Below are 20,353 nucleotides of genomic sequence, written 5' to 3'. Positions count from 1 at the left end.
CTTCAAGTACTCATTGTCTGATTAATTAAACAAATAAAATTCCATATCAAGATCTTTAAATTCCAGGATTTATAATAAACTCGAGAATTAATTGTATAAAAATTATGGCAAGATAAATGAGTATTTAGTATTTAAACTCATTAATTTTATGTTATAATAAAATTAACAAGAAGACACTTGTAAGTATCTTGCAGGAATATCCTCACGGATAAGAATATTAAAATATATTCTTCAATAATAAAATTCAAGCCTCGGTTTTGCTAAGCTGCGTAAGCTCGACTGCTTCTTCTTGCTGTCTAGCATTGGTGGCGTCCAGTTCACCTCGGCTCATCTTTTCAATAATACACGCACCCAGCGCATCACAGACCACGTTTATCGTTGTCCTGAATCGGTCCCTAATAAATAGAATAAAATAATTAAATTGAATACGATTAAATATTTAATAAGACTTACAGAAGCCAATCGACGGCAATAATCAGCGAGACGTCTTCTGGAGGTAGACCCACGGTATCAAGCACCATCACCATTGTCACTAGGCCAGCTTGAGGAATTCCAGCAGCTCCTATACTTGCTGCTGTCGCAGTCACACTGAAATTAATTTAATTAATTGGTCTTTTTTACAGTAAGTATTTTTTACCGTAAATTAAAAATATCATTCGCGATTAATGATTCAAATTTTTGATATTGTGACTTAAATATTGGTCCGATAAAAATTTTTTTTGAGACAAAAATTGTTCAAAATTTAATTTTGTAAAAAAAATGTTTCTTATGATTTTTTTTTAGGATCAATGATTTCACCGTAATTTAATAAGTTTCAAAATTTCCATAATTACCAAAAAATTTGAATTTTTTATAGTGAATTTTAATTTTGGAATTACAGCGAAAATATTGGTTTTTTTTTTTTAAATCATAAGAAACATTTTTTGTAGAAAATTAAATTTCCTAAAAATTTTTTCTGAAAAATTTTTTTATAGGACCAATATTTTAGCCACAATTTAAAAAATTTGGACTTACCTAACACCTATGACTTTACTCAAGGACATTTCAATCCCCCGGAGTTGTGCAATGAAAATAGCTGCGACGGCTTCATACAACGCAGTACCATCCATGTTAATAGTAGCTCCGATGGGGACGACGAACCTAGTGATTCTCGGATCCAGGCCCATCTTATCCAGACACTGAAGCGTGATAGGAAGAGTTGCGGAACTGTTAAAGTTTGTTGACCAATAAATTTTATTGTAAAAAAAAAAAAAAAAAAATAATAATAATAATAATAATTCGAAGAATTAAAAGTAAGAATTATTTTTATTTTTTAATAAAAAGGTCGTTGTACCTCGATGCTGTTCCGAAAGCCGTAACAGCTACTTGACCCATTTGACTTATGGATTTGAATGGCAATTCGCGTGTGCATACGAAGTAGATCACTGACAGGGTACCGAAGCCGTGGATGAACAGCCCCAGCAGGACTGTCATAAAGTACCACCCCAGAGTGCCCACCACTACGCCGAAGTCGTTGATTTCAAGAAGCTTGGAGGCCACCAAAAATGTCACTCCAAGAGGAGAAAGCCTAAAAGAATTTTTTTAGATTAATTAATTTATTAATTTAATTTTTTTTTTTTTTTCATTAATAAAATTATAACTAAAAAATATTTTTAAAAAATTGCATTTATACTTTTTTACAAAATTCTATTTTTAATAAAAAGAATTATAAAGATTTGATGAAAATTAATTTGGCAGATATTTAATAATATTTGTAACAAATAAATTATGGCAAAAAAAAAAATTGAGATTTAGAAATTAAAAAAAAATAAAAAATGCAATTTTTTAAAAATAATTTTTTTGTTAAATAATTAAAAAATAATTTTCATAAATTTTTTTATTTGCAGTAAATCTGACGACGTACCAAATTACCCAATTGGTTATTATCATCATTGCGTCAGAAAGCGAGGTGAAGAAGTCCAAAAGCGGCTTACCAGCGTCCCCCATTTTTCCGATAGTGATACCCAAAATAATTCCAAATATGACAAGACCAAGTGTGTTGGTACCGTCGTGGTACTCATGGTCAATATTCCAGTCGTACATACTATTAACTAAGAAAAAAAAAAAAAATAAATAAATAACAATTATCAATTGCAAGAAACTTGATGATCTTTTCATTGAATATTTATTTATATCTTATCATAACTATTTCCTTGACCTTGATTAATTAAAGAAGATTACTGTGTTAGCAGTAAATTAATTTAAGAGTTAGGTAAATAATTATACTCTTTATTATTACCTCCAGTAATATTTTTGGGCATTACCAGCTTGGTCTGATACTGAAACAGTAATTGATAATCGCTGTTAGTTTTTTAATAGAAATATATATCATTCCGTAAGCACGTGCGATAAGCATATATCAAAGAATAAATATAAATACTGTTTACTGATAGGTTTTTTTTGTTTTTCTATAGAATCCGAAATTATCAATGATCTCAATTCAAATTTATCTTTAAATTATTTTGTTTTTTTTTACTTACGTGTTTTAGACATGCTTGGACCAAGTTTGACGGGAAAATATTTCTGTAAAATAAATTTAATTATTTATTATTTAAAATTGAGAGTGAAGAAATAAAAAAAAATTTTTTTCAACAAGAAATCTTGCTTATTTAGTAAAAAAAAAAAATTAAAGCAATAAATTAAGGTATGAAATTTTATTTCTTCTTTCCTTCAGATACTAATTTAAATAAATATTTTACCTAACTAAATCTAGAAGAGTATCAGTTGTAGTAATATTTCTCGGGGGTTTGTAATCACCAGGATTGGCGACAAACACTCCACCTTCTGTACTAACAACTCCAGGACGAATTGACAGCACAAGGATTATTCCCAATATTACAGCAGTGACCGTGGTTGTCGCATAATAGTAGATCGATCTCATACCAATTCTTCCTGTAAGAGATTAAATAATTAAAAACACTTGAATGATCTTTATCAGTTTGATAAAATTTTAAATACATTTTTTTCCATTAGAGAAGAAAAAATGTTACATAATTGATAAATATTTGTATTTATAGCTAGATAAAATCCAAGGTGGTACCAGATAAGCTGAGGTCCAGGCTTCCAATAGCGGTGATGATACTTCCAACGATAAGAGGCAATATAAGTGCCTTGAGCATCCTCAAGAAAATATCACCAACGAAGTTAACGTACATGATATCACGCTTTGACCATGCTGTTGATTTTGAAGCTCTTAGTATAAATCCAAGTGCGACTCCTGATAATACTCCCAAAACTGTCAGCATTGTCAGCAAATTTTCCGACATGCAACTTTTCCATCTCTTCGGCCTCGCCATTTTTTGTTAATCTGAAATTTTTTTTGTGTGAAAATTTACTTAGCAGATATTTAGTAATTTAAAAAATTTTGTAACAAATAAATTATTGCAAAAAAAAAAAAAATGGCGGGAAAAAATTTTAAGAAATTCAAAATACAATTTTTTTAAAATTGTTTTTTAGGAAAAATTTTTTTTCTAAATAAATTTAAAAAATAGTCAAGTAACTGCTAATTTTTATGAAAATTAATTTAATAGATATTTGATAATGTTAAGAATTTTTTTAACAAACAAAAATGTGAAAAAATAAGAAATTTAGAAATTTTTTTTAATTTCTTTAATTTTTAGTGTCATAATTATTTAAAAAACTTTTTAAACTAGGCCAATTTTGATAATTTTTTGATAAAAAAATAATCAATTATTTAAAAATTAAAGATCAATTTTAATAAAAAGATATTTAACAGCGATCAAAGGTTAAAATAAAATAATTATTTCCTTTGAGAAGATAACACTAATTAGCAATAAATAAATATTTTTATCTTGAAAATATTATTAATAATAACTTAACTGTTGTTAATATAATAAACACTGCTTATATTTATACAGACAAATATAATTATAAATAAACAAATCGGTTGATGAATATGATAATTGATGATATTATTGAGGATGGTAAGCATTGCCGATTTGAAATAAATTCCTAACGGTACTGGTGCGAGTACGCTCAGACAAACAGCTCGTTTTAAATATTATTATTTTTAAAACTAACTCAGCACTCTTTAATAGTGTATTTAAATAGTTAAATAAATTTAGTTGACGGTCAAAATGTGGAAAATAAACCTATAACAATTATAAATATCTACTGAAGAAATTAGATTAGAGTTTCCCATTTTTAAAGCAATAATTTAAGGATTTAAATTTAAATTATTTTTTTAAACAAATTATTGTAGATATATTTGTTTGTGTATATTTATAAATACTGATAATAACAATAATCGATGCTTATAAATTATGAAATAATATATTTGGCAGACAATGCGAATCGAATTGCATCCAAAATTTAATATATGCAATTTGCATTGTCGATTACGCAGGTGCTGATTAAATAAAAATATTTTTACGGCTGTAATAAATAATAAAAATGACAATTAAGTTAGCAGTAACTTAACAATTTTTTTATTTTATTTGTCGCGAAAAATAATTTTTAAAAAATTGCATTTTTATTTTTTTAAATTTCTACTTGTCAATTTTTTTTGCCATAATTTATTTATTATAAAATTTTTAAAATTATTAAATGTATGCTAAATTAATTTTTATATTAAATAAAATTTCAGGAAGAAATATTTTAAAAAATAAAGAGAAAACAAAACTCTAGTTGCAATTTTTGTTATTAAAACTGCAGAGTAAGTAAAAAAAAAAAAAAAAAAAAAAAAACACTTTGATATTTTTTAAACAGTTAAATAAAATTGTAAACACAGCATAAAAATATTTTTTATCACTTACCAGTCACGAATAAAATAAAAATCACTTAAGAATCTCTTGGCGCTCAATTTAAACCAAAGAGCGTTTTTATTAAAAAATTAATCTTAAAATTGTAAAATATTTAAAATTAATTCCTTAAGTGAATGTGCACACGCGATCACTGTTGCTGCTGGTGCTAGACTGATTGAGAGTCAGCGAGTTGACTCGCGGAATTCTTGATCCGTGGTCGCGTGGAAGCAACATGTGTGTGTTCGACGGGGAAACTGGCACATTGAAAAATTTACAAAGAAGGGAGTCGAACACATTTAACGCACAAGTACTTACACATGAGCATAAATATCTCTGAAAGTGAGAGTAAACATAAACTTACACAATCCCATTAAAAGATACACATATATGTTAATTATCAATGGTCTCTCCTTTCTTCAGCGTGCATAACACTCTCGGGATTTCCAAAAAATCAAAACAAAAAGTCTTATTTAAATATTTAACAACGTCAGTGATTGTTTTTCTGAATTAAAATCAATTTGCGCTTTTATGGATCAATAAAATTTATTTTTTACGCAAGACTCGATCTATTTATCTGTAAATTAACATATTAATCTGAAAGAAAGAAAATTTATAAAGACTTGCGTAACAAAAATAATTAGGTCCTTAAATGAGGGTCCAAAAACTCAAATCGAGGTCACTGGTAATTTTTTATCTGGTTTTTTGTCTCCACTTCCTGCTCTTCTTATTTCTTTCCGTCTTTATATTCTCACAATCTAATAAAAAAATAAAAAAAACAACACACATTCGTGGGACGAATATGGGCGTTTTAATTTTGTCCTCGACAATGAAAATAAAATAAAATAATAATTACAATTACTATTATTTAAATAAACGGTTTAATTACTCAAAGCGCTTGCTGACAAAAAAAAAACGCGTTATCTCGTTACGCAATCAATTGTAGCTTGCATAAATATTCCACACTCGTGTATGTTAATATTTCCTCAATGAATTATTTAATGATTAGTTATTACACAAAACTAATAATGATAATGCTAAGTAAGATTTATTAATTGTAAGTTTTACAAATGCGCGGTAAAGTATTTCAAAAAAAAGCGCGCAAAAAAAAAATTTATTTGAATCAAGAGAAAAATTTTTAAACTAAAAAAAAAAACAATTTAAAAAAGTTTTATTGTCTTCTTTCAAGTAAAATTTACTTGAAAGAAGAAAAATTAATTACTTTAAAATTTTTTCTACTTAATTCAAGATTTTCTTTGTCCTGAAGAAGAAAACGTGCTTTGTTAGTACTCCGTACACCTACTCGGGGATTAAACTTGTTTTAACTTCAGAATCTATTACGAAATTTATTTTAGATTAATGTAAATAAATAAATATGGTAATAAAGTGATATGTAATGTATATTTTATGTTTACATAGGCGTGATGAACATGAATAAGTTGATTGGGAATAGAAGTCAAGTTCTTGTTCTTGGTCAGAAGAGTTTCATTTGGATTAATCGTAGATCCATCTTCGATGGTTATGAATGTGCTTTGTGTTGGCCCTAGAATTTTATACCGATAGACGGGCATGTTTTTTATCCCAGAGAAGATTAATAATATAATAATAAACCCGAGGCTTGGGTAATAAAAAAAATTCAAAACAACTCAATTTTAATTCTTTATAAAAAGAAAAATTTTTAAGCTTTGATTACACTTAAAATTATTAAAAAAAAAAAAAAAAAATTAAATATTAATATTTATTATTTTTTTATTTCTTCTCTGTAATTTTTAATTTTCAGCTTTGAATTATTTTTTTATAATATATTTTTATAAATAAATAAATTAAAAAATTAGTATTTGTGTTTTACACTGAGAAGAAATATTAATTATATCCAAATAAAAATTTTTTGACTTGAAATTTGTTATATTAATTTTTTAAAAGAAGAATATAAATATTTATTTTTATTATAATAAATAGCTTCACTGAATTTAATTAAAAAATTAAATAATTCTTCAGAGAATAAAATTAAACTTTTGAAAAATAAAAATATATATTCTTCTTGTATGAAAAAGATAAATTTTTAATAAAAATATTTTTTTTTCTCAGTACATTACGACCTTCTAATTTATTTATTCATCAACCGAGGAAATGAATGTGGGAATTTGTCTATCAGCTCAAATTTAATCCCCTTTTTGTTATTATTAGAGTGCAGACGATGGAATTGTTGAACTAATTAGATTGAGGTCAACATGACAGATGTAATTGGATCGGGTTTACTATTTTCTCGCATAATATTTTTTCACACCAGTTTCGTGTGATAATTTAAATGTATTAACGCTCCGCGTTACTCATATCACTTCATTACAATTATTATTAATTACTATTACGCAGGAATTTTTTCTGTAATTATTTCATAGTTACAATTACAATTGTCGCTTTTTTTCAGTATTTATCTAACTGACCGTGAACTTATACCGTGAACTATTGTATAAATATTAAGCCCGATAATTTGAGATTATTTTGCTGTTAATATTTCTATGTGCTCTTATCTTCATTTTTTTCTTTTTTTAAATAAGTTTGTCATGTTTTTTCCAACTACCATTGGCTAATCGCTTCGGTATTACATAGACTTGCTATTGATAATTTTTTTACTCGTAAATTATTGCGAGTTTTGATGTTTAAAATTATGCAAGCGATTTTTATAAAATTTAATTAAAAAACTAATTTATTTTTTTAATTAACAATTTTATGAGATTCGTTTTAAATTTTATGAGTTTACTACTTGAAGTAATAAAATGAAAATTTACATTTTTTTTTTTTGAAGAAGAAGAAGAAATAAAATTTTTTATGACGATAATAATTTTTTTTACGTCAAATTTTATTTTTTAATTTAAAGTAAATTATGTAAAAGTAAAAATAAAATTTTCCGGATATTTTTCAGAAAATTATTACAATAAAATAATTATTTAATAATTGTATTATTTGATAACTACTAAGATAATTTTTATCTAATATTAACATGACAGATGGTGATTTATAAAGTTGTCTAAGCAAGTTATCTACACAAATAAACATTACGTATTAGAGAATACTACTGTAAACATCAGCAATTATTGAAAAATTATTTTTTATTGTAAATCATTTTTAATAAAATGGCAACTTAATAATACAATTAGTAACTGAAAATGTTTAACAAAATTTAAAAATACAAATTCATTATAATTTTAATCTTATAATCGAACGCTCGACGTAATTACTGGTAATATTGTTACAAAAATACAAGTTTCGGCTTAAGCTATTTTTATTATTAATATTAATATTATTATTATTATTATTATCATTAATTATAATTATTAATGTTTAAGGCACACAAATATTTATTTTTTTTTCCTAATTAGTAATTTAGTTATTAAGAATCTTATTAAATATTCAAATTAATAGATGAACAATTTTAATTATTATAAATAACTTTAAAATAAAAATAATAGTGCCATCATTTTAAAAGTTTGATAAAGAATTTATAAAAGTGACAAACTAATTAAAAGAAAATTTTTTCTAGAGAGCATTGTTTCAATATTATTAATTTTATAAGACTCATGTGATTTTAATAACATGAAAAATACTATTAATAATAATCGGAATTATTTTTTAAACTTAAATTTTTTTTTTTTTCTCATACTCATCTAAATTACAAGCTATGAAAAAGTTAATAATAAATATTTACAGAATACTTCATTGACATTTTTTAAAATAACAGATCTTTTGAAAAAGAAGAGCTCCGAGATATCTGTTTTTTTTTTTTTTTTTTTTTTTACCTGAGTTACCTGAGTTGGCTTAAAATATTTTTCAAAAATAAAATACAAATACTATTAATAATATTAAGTAATTAATCAGTAACTGTAGATTTAAATGGAATGGAATGAACTCTTCTGAATTAATGTTGACGATGATCATTGAACTGATGATAAGAAAATGTTTGAAGTGATTTTTTTTTTAAACTTTTTCAACGGCCTTAAAAAACAATTATTTCTCTGGTGGTGGTGATGTTATCTTCCTTTTAAATAGTAAAATATGAGGCTCTGAAAAATTAAAAAAAAAAAAAAAAAAAAATTAATTGTTATTTAAAATACAATTGAAATTATTTACTGTTTAGAATTTGTGTATTGAATTACTTCAATTTAATTTGAGTACTTAAAAACTTTGTAACGCTGGCAGTAGTATTGCAAATTAATCATTGTCTAAAAGCTGGCTCAAGATCCAAGCTAGATCTTGGCATCAAGCCCATTTGGGACAATAGCCAATGAAAAAATAAAAAATAAATTCTAGCAACCACTTGTTTAGAGTAGAGTTGTTTTCATTAGATTTGTAGTCGTAGTTAAATGTCAAATAGAAATATTAATTGTATTTATTTTTATTGATTCTTTACGAATAGAATTGTAAAATAGTGTAAAATTAAATTTATAAGCTTGTCTAAAAATAGATACTAACTTAGCAACCTTGAAGTCACTATGTGACTACGAATTGTAAATAAATAAAATTTTGCTTTATTAAATAATGATTTTTGTTAAATTGCACTGTACTTTCTTAACTATTGACATGACTATCCTGGGCACAAAATGTTTCTTATTCTTTTAATAATATAAATTATACACATAATAAAAACAAATTATCAGTTTAATAATTTTTGAAATAAATAATTACCAGGGTCATGAGTCATGTAGTGAACCCATCCTTTACTTTGTTGGACACCAAGCTCTCTCCATTCGGTTTCTGACATCAAGTGAGTTTTCGGAACTTTTTTTTCTAGCTCTTTCGGCAGAACTACGTGTCTATAAAAAAAAAAAAAAAAAAAAAAAAAAAAAAAAAAATATAATTAGCGTAAGCTCCCATTGAAAATTTTTTTACCTTTAAAATTAGTGGTGTTGCTTTTTATTTAAAAATAAAATTATGAATCACAACAAACCGGTTCTGACAGCGAGACAATAACATTGATTTTTATTACTTTCGTGCGAAGTTTGACACTAAAGATTTTAAGGTATTAAATTTAGCGTTTAATCAGCCCTTGAGACAAAGAAGCCGAATAATAACAAAGCACTTGCAATTGTGCATTATGTGTGCCAGTAAAAATAAGTAATACTACCACACGAAACGGAGCAATGTGTATTATCTGATTACAGGTTTTTTTTTTTTTTTTGCATAAATTACCACTGAGCAATAATAAAATTTAAGGAATAAAATAAAACCCACCTGTACTCATATTCATCATCATAATACTTGTCTGAGTAATAAATTGGTGATGACATGTTTCGAGTTGATGGTAATTAACACTCGGCAGTTAAAAAATAATTAAATGCTATTAATTTTTGTCACTTTCAGGTATAAGCACCCAGTAAAGTGTGGTTAAACACTCTTTAAATTAATACACCAGTTACCAGTTGGTTCCAATTGCATATGATATATATTAAAACAACTTGTTGAAGTAAGGAGATATGTACTGTGTAGAGCGGCATATGGCGCTGCGTTATTCAAAAGTTAATATAACGGATACGGATTTTTTTTACGAGTAGGGATAACTACTTCAGTCGATGACATTTCAATGTCAGATATCGACTTTAGTTCCTAAAAAAATTAAGTTGATTATTTCTTCTTGAAAAAAATTGATATTTTATAATTATTATTTATAAATTGTTTTTAATCCTGTGCATTAATTACAATTAAATTAATTAGCTGTAATTGTATCTGACTCTGACTTGCGTATTTTCTAATCAGCTGACAGGATTGACATCAGTGCGGTGGCTTTTTCTTGAACTAAAAAATTATCCCGGTTACCGACTGCAGAACTAGAATTTAAAAATTGATCATACTGAAGTTAGCCGTCAGCTGTCAATTTAAAAAATTTTTTTTAATTAATTAATTACAATTAAAAAAAGCTTCTAAAAATTTTCACTTGTAATTTTTATTAATTTTCACATGTGAAACTTTTTAATTAATTTTTTTTTAATAGTTTAATTGCTATTGATACCAGATGGAACAGCTGATTGCTTCTGAAGTTTGGAGGACGATAAAATCTCCGTCAGTGAGAGACAAAGACAAAAATAAGTAACACACACGGGACACGGGTTCAACGTTTCAACCTAACCTGAAAATAAAAGCTTAAAGTACCGCATTAAGTATTGAGTAGTAAATTTATTAAATAAAATAAATAAAATGCCGCTGTCGTGTCGATTTTATAAACAAAAGTACCCGGAGGTGGAGGATGTGGTGATGGTGAATGTAAGGAGCATCGCCGAGATGGGCGCTTATGTTCACTTGTTGGAGTATAATAATATTGAAGGCATGATCCTGTTGTCTGAGTTATCCAGGAGACGTATTAGATCTATCAATAAACTTATCAGAGTGGGAAAAACTGAACCGGTTGTTGTTATTCGTGTTGACAAGGAAAAAGGTACTCTAATTATTTTATTATTTGAAGCTTGAATTTATTTATTTATTTATTTTTTTCTTAAAGGTTACATTGACTTGAGTAAGCGACGAGTATCTACTGAAGATGTTGAAAAATGTACCGAGCGTTACGCTAAAGCCAAGGCCGTCAACTCGATCCTGAGACATGTTGCTGAATTATTGCACTACGAGAACGATGAGCAGCTCGAAGAACTCTACCAGAAGACTGCTTGGTATTTTGAGGAAAAATACAAGAAGCAAAAAGCTTCGGCTTATGATTTTTTTAAGCAAGCTGTATTGTAAGTTGATGTTATTTTTATTAAAATTATGTCAGCTGACATTTAAAAATTTTTTTTATTGAAAAAATTGCAGTTGTAAAAAATTTTAAAAACTACATGTGCAATTTTTTAAAAATATTTTTTAGTTCTAATTAAATGATTAAAAAAAAATTTTAAATGTCGGTTAATTTTAGTATTATTTAATTTTTTATAAAATTAAATGTTTACAACAATTAAATTATATTTGAACCTCATAAAAAATTATGTGCAAATTTTTTAAAATATTTTTAATTAAAATTTAAAAAATTATTTTTTTCAGAGATCCATCAATTTTAGCTGAATGTGGATTGGATGAAAACACAAAAACTGTGTTACTGAACAATATAAAACGTAAATTAACATCACAAGCTGTTAAAATTCGCGCTGACGTCGAGGTCGCGTGTTACGGATACGAAGGTATCGACGCTGTAAAAGCTGCCCTGAAAGCTGGACTCGCGTTGTCCACCGAAGAACTCCCTATTAAAATAAATTTGATCGCACCGCCCTTGTACGTAATGACTACATCAACGCCTGAAAAATCAGACGGTCTAAAGGCGCTCAATGACGCGATTGAAGTTATCAAAGAGAAAATAATATCCATGGGAGGTGTATTCAATGTCCAGATGGCGGTAAGTTTTTTATTTAACTGAAAAAAAAATTATTTATTTGATTATTAATTAAAAAAATATTATTTTTAACAGCCTAAGGTCGTGACAGCAACGGATGAGGCGGAATTGATGCGACAAATGGAACGAGCTGAGATGGAAAACGCCGAAATTGCTGGAGATGACGACGAGGAAGACGTCGAAGGCATGGGAGACTTCAGTGGTGGCGAGGACGAAGGTGAAGACAACAAAGACCAAGATGATTCTCAAGACGAAGATTGAGAACTTTGCTAAAGCCATTACAACGTCCGTTATCCCTTTAAAATACCGAATTCTATACCACTAATTAATTATAAAATTATCAATTGATAATTGCGAATAATTTTGTAAGGAGTTTTATTAATAAATCGTAACCAATTTATCTGATGGTTTTTTTTATTTAAAACAATTATTTGTACAAATTGTTTAATCGTTGGCAATAGTGACCTCAACCTCTACACCGGGTTCGATGGAGATGCTCGTGATCTGCTTGACGATCTCGGAGGGAGAGTAAAGGTCAATTACACGCTTGTGGATTCGCATTTGGAAGCGATCCCAGGTCTTGGAACCTTCTCCACAAGGTGTTTTACGTGTCGTAATTCTCAAGGTCTTCGTGGGCATACGGACCGGTCCCTTGACCTTCAGCTTTTGCTTCTTAGCACCGCTGATCAATTCGGAGCATACTGCAATACAAATTTAATTTTTTTAATAATTATTTAACAAAAAAAATATGAAAATTAAATTAGCTGACATCTAAAAATTTTTAGAATTTTTTTTTTTTTTTTACTGGAAAAATGATTAAAAAAAATTTTCAATTGTAAAAAAACTTGAAAAACAATGCGTGAAATTTTTTTAAAATATCTTTTTAGTTGTAATTTAATTAATAAAAACAAATCAAAAATTTTTAGACGTCTGCTAACTTTAGTGTCATACCTTTTTCAAGAGAACGGACGTTCCTTGATGTCAAAGTAATCCGAATGCGGTGAACTGGAGCAACTTCCTGTCCCGGTTTTTCGGGGTTGTCGGTTTTCAAGCTTGCTTGCTAAAAAAAATTGTAAGTTAATTATTGCAATAATTATTAAATATTTTTTAAGTAAAATAATAATTAATTGTAAGCAAAAATGTCCGCGTGGTTAACCTAACCTAGTCGCATTTATTTTATCAACATTAAAAATAAAAATTTCCTTTAAAAAATATACTTAGGTGATAAAATATAAACAATTGCAATTAATTACCATTTTTGATTGTTAATTCTGGTCGAGTTAATCAATTTGGATGATTAAAAACTGATCAGCGCTGAACCAGTCTTCCTTTGAGCGCACGTGTCAACGTACAAGAGAGAAAGAGATTGCCGGAAGCTTTTTACACCAAACCAAGGATCAAAGACACCACCCGAACCATTTAACTGTAGTTAAATTTTGTTTCTCACCCGCCAATTATTAATTTTCTTCAATTTCTTGATTACTTTGCAGGAATTAAAGTGTAAAGAATTGTAAAAATTTAATTTTTTTGATAATTAATAAATAAATTAAATTAAAATAATAAATTACTTGAAATAAATAATGAAAATGAAGTTAGCCGACATTTCAAAATTTTTTATTAAAAAAAAATTAATTAAAAAACTTCACATGTGAAAATTAATAAAAATTACAAGTGAAAATTTTTAGAAACATTTTTTTATTGTAATTGACTTGTTATTAAAATTTTAAAAATTGACAGCTGACGGCTAACTTCAGGATTATAAAAAATCAAAAATTTTTAGACGTCTGCTAACTTCAGTGTCACAATAAATAGTCAATGTTTTGACTAAAAGCATGAAAGAGTCGGACGTCTATGTGGCAATTATTTATTTGAATAATTTTTAGTAAAAATACATTTTTTAATTCTTGACAGCTGATACAACCAGGTACTGAAAGAAAATTAAACTAAAGAAAAAAAGAAATAGTAATTATTAAAAAATAAAATTATTTATAATTGATAAATATAATTATTCGCGGTAAATATTATCTTGGCACTCATCTGTCCTAGTTGGTAAAATGATGCACCGCCAACTTCAGAGCGTGCCGTAATCACAGAGCTCGCGTCGTTGTTAAATTCACGGTTAACCGTTCATCATAATCATAAACCACAGATCTGTAGCTGGTTTTATAAAATAATAAGGAAAAATTTTTTAGCCGAACTGTAAGATGCTAAATTCATATAAAGTTTGGGCATTATCACAGCAAAGCCGTGTTGTTGATATATAAATGGCTAATAATTGTTAATAGTAAGTGACTTAAGTGATATAATAAAAGTAAAAAAAAAAAAAAAAATAATAACGTGTTGTATACGACAGATTATATATTTGCTTTATATTGATACTTTTTTTCAACAAGAATCATAGACCGTGTGGTGTCTATGCATAACTTAAGGTATTAACATTATTTATATCTTATTTATAAATAATTAATTTCCGTTATTTGTCATCAATGCCTCGAAATATTTATTTATATAAAGTCAAATTATTAATTTGTTTACGTTATAAGTTTGTATACGTGTGCGTGGTGAGACATAACCTCAAATAATTGGTTCAATGCTTTCAATTAAAATCTTACAGCGTTTTATTTTGTTTACTTTTTTAATATATTCAAACAAAAATAAAAAATAAAAAAAAAATACTAATTTTATTTTTATTTTCAGAATTTGGACGGTGTTTTAAATCACTAGTGGTCTTGATTAGATAATAATAAGGCAATAAATCAGAAGACACAATGTCAGAGATAGTTTACCCATCGGCTTGTAGGCCAGTTACTGAAGATTTAGGCGCTGATGAATTAATTAGACGATTAAAGGTAGTAATTTTTAATTAATTATTAAAAAATAAATTAATTAAAAAGTTTCACATGTGAAAATTAATAAAAATTACAAGTGAAAATTTTTGAAGCATTTTTTTTATTGTAATTAATTTATTTAAAAAAATTTTTAAATTGACAGCTGGCCGCTAACTTCAGTATTATTTATTTAAATATAAATTTAATTAATTAATAAAAAAAAAAAAAAAAAAAAAAAATAATTTAAATAACTTGCGGTTGATTTTAGACACTTGCTCACACTCTACAAGCGATGGGCCAGGATGAGGGGGCCTACCAGCAGTACATTCCTCTGGCTCTCCACTTGGCCGACGAATACTTCCTTCAGCACCCGAGCAAAGACGTCCAATTACTAATTGCATGCTGCATAGCTGACGTTCTGAGAGTTTATGCGCCAGAAGCGCCGTACAAAGATGCTGATCAAGTAAAGGGGATTTTCCTGTTCCTGATTAAGCAGCTGGCCGGTCTCAAGGACCCTAAAGACCCCGCTTTTAAGAGATACTTTTATTTGTTGGAAAATTTGGCGTACGTCAAATCTTTCAACATGTGCTTTGAGTTGGAGGACTGCCAGGAAATATTTTGCACACTCTTCGCACTTATGTTTCGAATAGTAAAGTGAGTGTATTTTTTATTTAACTTTTTTTTATTAAATTTTATTTTGTAAACTTTATTTTATTTATTTTTTTTTTTTACGTTGCAGTGACGAGCATTCTGGTAAAGTTAAGAGTTTCATGCTAGAAGTCCTTTGTCCACTGATCACCGAGTCTGACACTGTCAGCAATGAGCTGCTGGATATTATTCTTATAAATGTGGTCGAGCCAAATAAAACACAGAAGAAAAATGCCTATTGTCTTGCTAAAGAATTGATTATTAAGTGTAGCGAGACATTAGAACCATATATACAAGCGGTAATTATTTATATATTTATATATTTTTTTAAATTACTTTTAGTAAGGATAGAATAAAAAATTGCTAGATCATCATAAATTTATAATTGTAAAAATAATAAATCTATAAATTTTTTCTGTTGAAGTTTTTCAACCACGTATTAATCCTCGGTAAGGAAGAAAAAGAATTGCAGATATGTAAAAAAGTATACGACTTAATTTACGAGTTGAATCATATCTGCCCCGCAGTCCTGATCTCAGTTCTTCCTCAACTGGAATGTAAATTAAAATCATCTTCAGAAACAGAGCGCCTGAATGCAGTAGCACTTTTGGCGCGAATGTTCTCAGAAAAAGGTTCTCAATTGGCGTCTCAACACACGTCATTGTGGCGCGCGTTTTTGGGAAGATTTAATGACATAAGTGTTGCAATTAGAATAAAATGCGTCCAATACTCAATGCACTTTCTTCTAAACCACCCGGAGTTGCGTAAAGACATAACAGAGACTCTGAAACTTCGGCAGCATGACGCCGATGAAAACGTGAGGTACGAAGTGGTGATGGCGATAGTGTCAACAGCTAAACGTGACTTTGAAGTTGTTTCGGACAGCGAGGACCTCCTGGAGTTTGTAAAAGAGAGGACTTTGGATAAAAAATTCAAGATCAGGAAAGAAGCGATGTCTGGACTTGCGATGATCTACAGGAAGCATTTAAATGATGCTGACGTTCCTCAAGCTACTAAAAAAGCGGTGACTTGGATCAAGGACAAAATTTTACACGGCTACTACATGACCGGGATGGAGGACAGATTGTTGGTCGAGAGGCTTTTGAACACTTGCCTTGTACCTTATCAGCTTCCCGCAGAAGAGAGGATGAAGAAGCTGTACCATCTTCTAGGTACCATTGACGACCACGCGTCCAAGGCTTTTGTAGAGTTGCAGAAGCACCAGCTAGCCGTGAGAAGAGCCGTCGGAGAGTGGTTAGAAATTGTTAAGAAAGCGGACGCGAGCAATGAGTTGATGAGCAAGATCCTCCAGATATCCCGCTTTCTTCCAGACCCCATGAAAGCCATGGAGTTCTTACAAAAATTCAGCGCTCATATGAAGAAAGACCCAATGCTTCTCCAAGGCATGGAGACTATTGTTCGACCCAACGTCTCTTGCAAAGAGTGCACTGAGACAATAACGACAGTCTTGAAGAAACTCGGACAGCCAGTAATGACGAATCTCTACTACAACACCATTAAAATGCTGCTTGAGCGCGTAAGCTCGGTTACTATTGACGAAGAGGCCATCAGAATACTTATCGGGTACGTCGAGGACTGTTTGAAGGGCGGCAATACCATCGAGGAGATCGGTTTGAACCCAAATAACGCCGGTGAAAAAGGCTTGAGACTCCTCATGATCCTCTCGTTTGTGTTCGGGCCTCATTTTCTGCACAACGACATCCTGAAGCAGCTCATTGACTTGCTTGCTCTGGAGGACGAAATGGTCGGAGCTCTGGTGTTGTCAATTTTCACTTTTCTAGGAAAATACCGACCGCTCCATGAGGTTGCGCCGGATATTATGAACATAATGGTTCCCATGTGCAAAAATTTTGCGCTGACTGGCACTCCGAAGCAAGCCAAGCAGGCGATCCGCTGTCTATTTGTAAACATGACAAATATTCATGACACAATATTCCCGGAAATAATTGAGAGAATTAAAACGACTTTGATACCGACTTCGGATCATTACAGAACGTCGATAGTAACTCTGGGACACATTGCGTACAACCTTCCCGAAAAATATCATGTACAAATAAAAAATATGGTCTCGAGGAAAATAGTTAAGGAGCTGTTGGTGAAGGAGAACAGCGAGTCGACTGCCAATTCTATTGAAGGCGACTGGTGTCCGGAAGATCAGCTGCCAGAAGAGACGCGCTGCCGGTTAGAGGGGTTGAAGTGCATGGCTCGTTGGCTGTTGGGTTTAAAGACCGACAATTTGTCAGCTCAAAAAACTTTTAGGATGTTAAATGCGTTTGTTGTTAATAAGGGGGATTTATTGCAGCAAGGACGACTGAGTCGCGCGGAGATGAGCTGGCTGAGACTCCAGGCTGGATGCTCCATGCTCAAAATCTGTGAACAAAAGGGTGTAGGTGATCAGTTTACAGCGGAGCAGTTTTACAACTTGTCCCAGCTGATGACGGACGATGTTAAGGAAGTCAGAGAAGCTTTTAGTGTGAAGCTGCACCGAGGGCTCGGCACGGGAATCCCCAACAAGTGTCTGCCGCTGGACTTCATGGGGTACTACGCGCTTGCTGGAAAAGAGCAGGACAAGAAGCTTAAATATCTGCTCAAGTCACACATGCAGACGGACATCAGCCGTCGGAGGGACTACGTCAAGGCCCTGTCCATGGGCACTGGAGAACGCGCAATGGGACAGCTCCCGCACATCCTCCCAGACTATATGCTGGTCTTTGCCGTCCCGGTGCTGGCTCACGACCCCGAATTCACTGACCACTTGGACGTCAGCCAGCTCAAGACCATCCAGTCGTGTCTCTGGTTTATCTTGGAGCCGCTCATCACCAAAAATGAGTACTACTGCTATGGGTTTTATAAGAACTTGATTGAAAGAATGAAAGCTCACAAAGACGCGCTGAAACCCGAAGACCACTATATGAACTGCAAGCTCTGGACGGTCTGTGATCTGGCGATGAATGTTATTTATACCAAGACGACTAATTTTGATATGAAGGAGTTCCCCAGCGAGAGCCGGATTCCGACCATGTACTTCAAGAGGTCTGATGATCTCATGTCCAATGTCGCTGTCAGCTACTTGCCCAGCGAGATGCAAATTGATATGACAAGTCCCAAGGGAAAAAATACACTTCTTAATTTTGTTAGTGATAAACCTGGAAGAAGGGCCAAGGGCAAACAGAAAGAAGTTGGAATCGGACCTAATGAAACTGATGCTCGAGTAAGTTTTTTTTTTAATATTTTAATTTTTATTATTTAGCGTAAATTCAAAATAATTATTTAAAATTTTTTATTTATCTTTCGGCTTAAATATTGGTCTGTAAAAAATTTTTAAACAAAAGTTCATAATTTAATTTTATAGAACCAATATTTAAGCCAAAATATCAAAAATTGCTAAAATTTTGGCCCTAATTATTACAATTGTTAATTGCTGATTGTTTAAATAATATTTAATGTAATGTATGCTTGAAAATTTTTTAAATTATTACGAAATTAATTTTCAAGCTGCATATTGGAGAAATGGAATGTATTGATGCACAGGTAACAGTTAAAAGTTAATAAATTGATTTTTAATAATATTTATTGAAGAAAAAAAATATTCTGATTAGTATCAGGAATTTTTGTAATATAAAATTGATTTATAAATTTTATTTTAGCCTGCTGAAGCGTCAGAAACTAGAATTCAACTGCCTGGTATGGAAGAAGAGGTAAAATAATTTTACTTTAATTTTAATTGAGATTTTTATTGTAAAATTAATGAAAAATTTATTAATTTATTACAGATCAGTGAACCACCGGCAAAAAGGGCAAGAGAATCAGATAAAAATAGTAAATAATTGTATGAAATGTTGACGAGGAGAAAAGAAGAAAAAACAATTGGATTATAATGGGGATTAATTACTGCGAAATATCGCGGACCTAAAAAAAAAAAAAAAAAAAAAAAAATAATAAGCACTTTATAAATTAGAAAACAGAATATTTTGGTTATGTACAACAATTAATATACCTAAGTCGTTCGCGTATTCTTAGATTGTAAGCTGTTGAGGATACATTCAATCTTGATCAATCGATAATATATCATAATATTATTTTTATTATTTGTCTTGTATTTTTTTTTTTATTGTTTATATTAAAGTTTGATCATAGATAAGATTGACATTTGCTGGCTAATTTGATGAGTGATTGCGATTATGGTTTTATTAATTAAGTAAATATTTAAAATAAAAAATATAACAAAGTAAAAACTACTGTCGCTGTCGCTTAAGAAGAAAAATACATTTTCATTCATTACATCATAAAATAATAAGTAGTTTTAACGTACCCTTGATTTTCTACTGTCTATCAATGTTAAGAGAACTCTAGTATATTCATTTTATTTTGTCATTTTATATAAAAAATATTTTTAAAATTATTTCATCACATTACTATTGTTTTTGTAATAATTATTATAAAAAAAAAAAAAAAAAAGTATATATAAATATAAATCTCAAATTAATATTTATTTTGATGATAAATTTTATTTAATTAATTTTTTTTTTTTTTTTTTTTTTTTTTTATAAGAAATATGGGTAATTTTTAAATTGTGTATTTTTTATCAACTGTCTCTTATCAATGTTATTTTTTTGATTACATATTAAATTAGCGATTCATTTATTGTACGTTATTAATTTCTCTATTAAAAAAAAAAAAAAAAAAGTTAC

General features: G+C 29.4%; 5 protein-coding genes across 6 annotated transcripts; 2 read left to right on the top strand and 3 right to left on the bottom strand.

Annotated features, from left to right (window-relative positions):
- Window positions 1–46: 46 nt before the first annotated feature.
- On the bottom strand, window positions 47–4,991 carry Eaat1 (Excitatory amino acid transporter 1). The gene is made up of 10 exons (XM_074254883.1): window positions 4,815–4,991; window positions 3,080–3,346; window positions 2,739–2,931; window positions 2,520–2,562; window positions 2,279–2,318; window positions 1,904–2,090; window positions 1,334–1,567; window positions 1,015–1,206; window positions 454–588; window positions 47–395 (listed from the first exon to the last, which is right to left on the bottom strand). The coding sequence occupies exons 2-10, from the start codon at window positions 3,333–3,335 to the stop codon at window positions 245–247; spliced, it is 1,431 nt and encodes a 476-aa protein (XP_074110984.1). The 5' UTR covers window positions 3,336–3,346; window positions 4,815–4,991; the 3' UTR covers window positions 47–244.
- A 2,777-nt stretch (window positions 4,992–7,768) lies between these two features.
- Window positions 7,769–10,295, bottom strand: Cks30a (Cyclin-dependent kinase subunit 30A). The gene is made up of 3 exons (XM_074254921.1): window positions 10,029–10,295; window positions 9,483–9,610; window positions 7,769–8,860 (listed from the first exon to the last, which is right to left on the bottom strand). The coding sequence occupies exons 1-3, from the start codon at window positions 10,082–10,084 to the stop codon at window positions 8,805–8,807; spliced, it is 240 nt and encodes a 79-aa protein (XP_074111022.1). The 5' UTR covers window positions 10,085–10,295; the 3' UTR covers window positions 7,769–8,804.
- Window positions 10,296–10,874: 579 nt separating this feature from the next.
- Eif2alpha (eukaryotic translation initiation factor 2 subunit alpha) lies at window positions 10,875–12,565 on the top strand. Its single transcript, XM_074253454.1, has 4 exons — window positions 10,875–11,226; window positions 11,290–11,521; window positions 11,820–12,168; window positions 12,241–12,565. The coding sequence occupies exons 1-4, from the start codon at window positions 10,989–10,991 to the stop codon at window positions 12,424–12,426; spliced, it is 1,005 nt and encodes a 334-aa protein (XP_074109555.1). The 5' UTR covers window positions 10,875–10,988; the 3' UTR covers window positions 12,427–12,565.
- On the bottom strand, window positions 12,562–13,579 carry Rps20 (ribosomal protein S20). The gene is made up of 3 exons (XM_074253467.1): window positions 13,419–13,579; window positions 13,117–13,225; window positions 12,562–12,866 (listed from the first exon to the last, which is right to left on the bottom strand). Exons 1-3 carry the CDS (start codon window positions 13,419–13,421, stop codon window positions 12,610–12,612), a joined length of 369 nt encoding a protein of 122 aa, XP_074109568.1. The 5' UTR covers window positions 13,422–13,579; the 3' UTR covers window positions 12,562–12,609.
- Window positions 13,580–14,289: 710 nt separating this feature from the next.
- Window positions 14,290–19,959, top strand: Pds5 (cohesin associated factor B pds5). 2 transcript variants are annotated; one of them, XM_074253397.1, is made up of 7 exons: window positions 14,290–14,594; window positions 14,863–15,014; window positions 15,262–15,647; window positions 15,733–15,940; window positions 16,066–18,873; window positions 19,310–19,360; window positions 19,436–19,959. In XM_074253397.1, the coding sequence occupies exons 2-7, from the start codon at window positions 14,934–14,936 to the stop codon at window positions 19,487–19,489; spliced, it is 3,588 nt and encodes a 1,195-aa protein (XP_074109498.1). In that variant the 5' UTR covers window positions 14,290–14,594; window positions 14,863–14,933; the 3' UTR covers window positions 19,490–19,959. The 2 variants fall into 2 exon arrangements, with proteins under 2 accessions (XP_074109498.1, XP_074109505.1); XM_074253404.1 differs by having other exon boundaries at window positions 14,293–14,449.
- Window positions 19,960–20,353: the final 394 nt, after the last annotated feature.

Source organism: Cotesia typhae, unplaced genomic scaffold (assembly GCF_013202065.1).
Source record: "Cotesia typhae breed Kobodo isofemale line unplaced genomic scaffold, CoteBio_Ctyphae contig_123, whole genome shotgun sequence".
In the NCBI taxonomy this organism is placed as follows: domain Eukaryota; kingdom Metazoa; phylum Arthropoda; class Insecta; order Hymenoptera; family Braconidae; genus Cotesia; species Cotesia typhae.
Note: the sequence above shows the minus strand (reverse complement) of the source record. Positions and strands in the feature narration are given on the sequence as shown.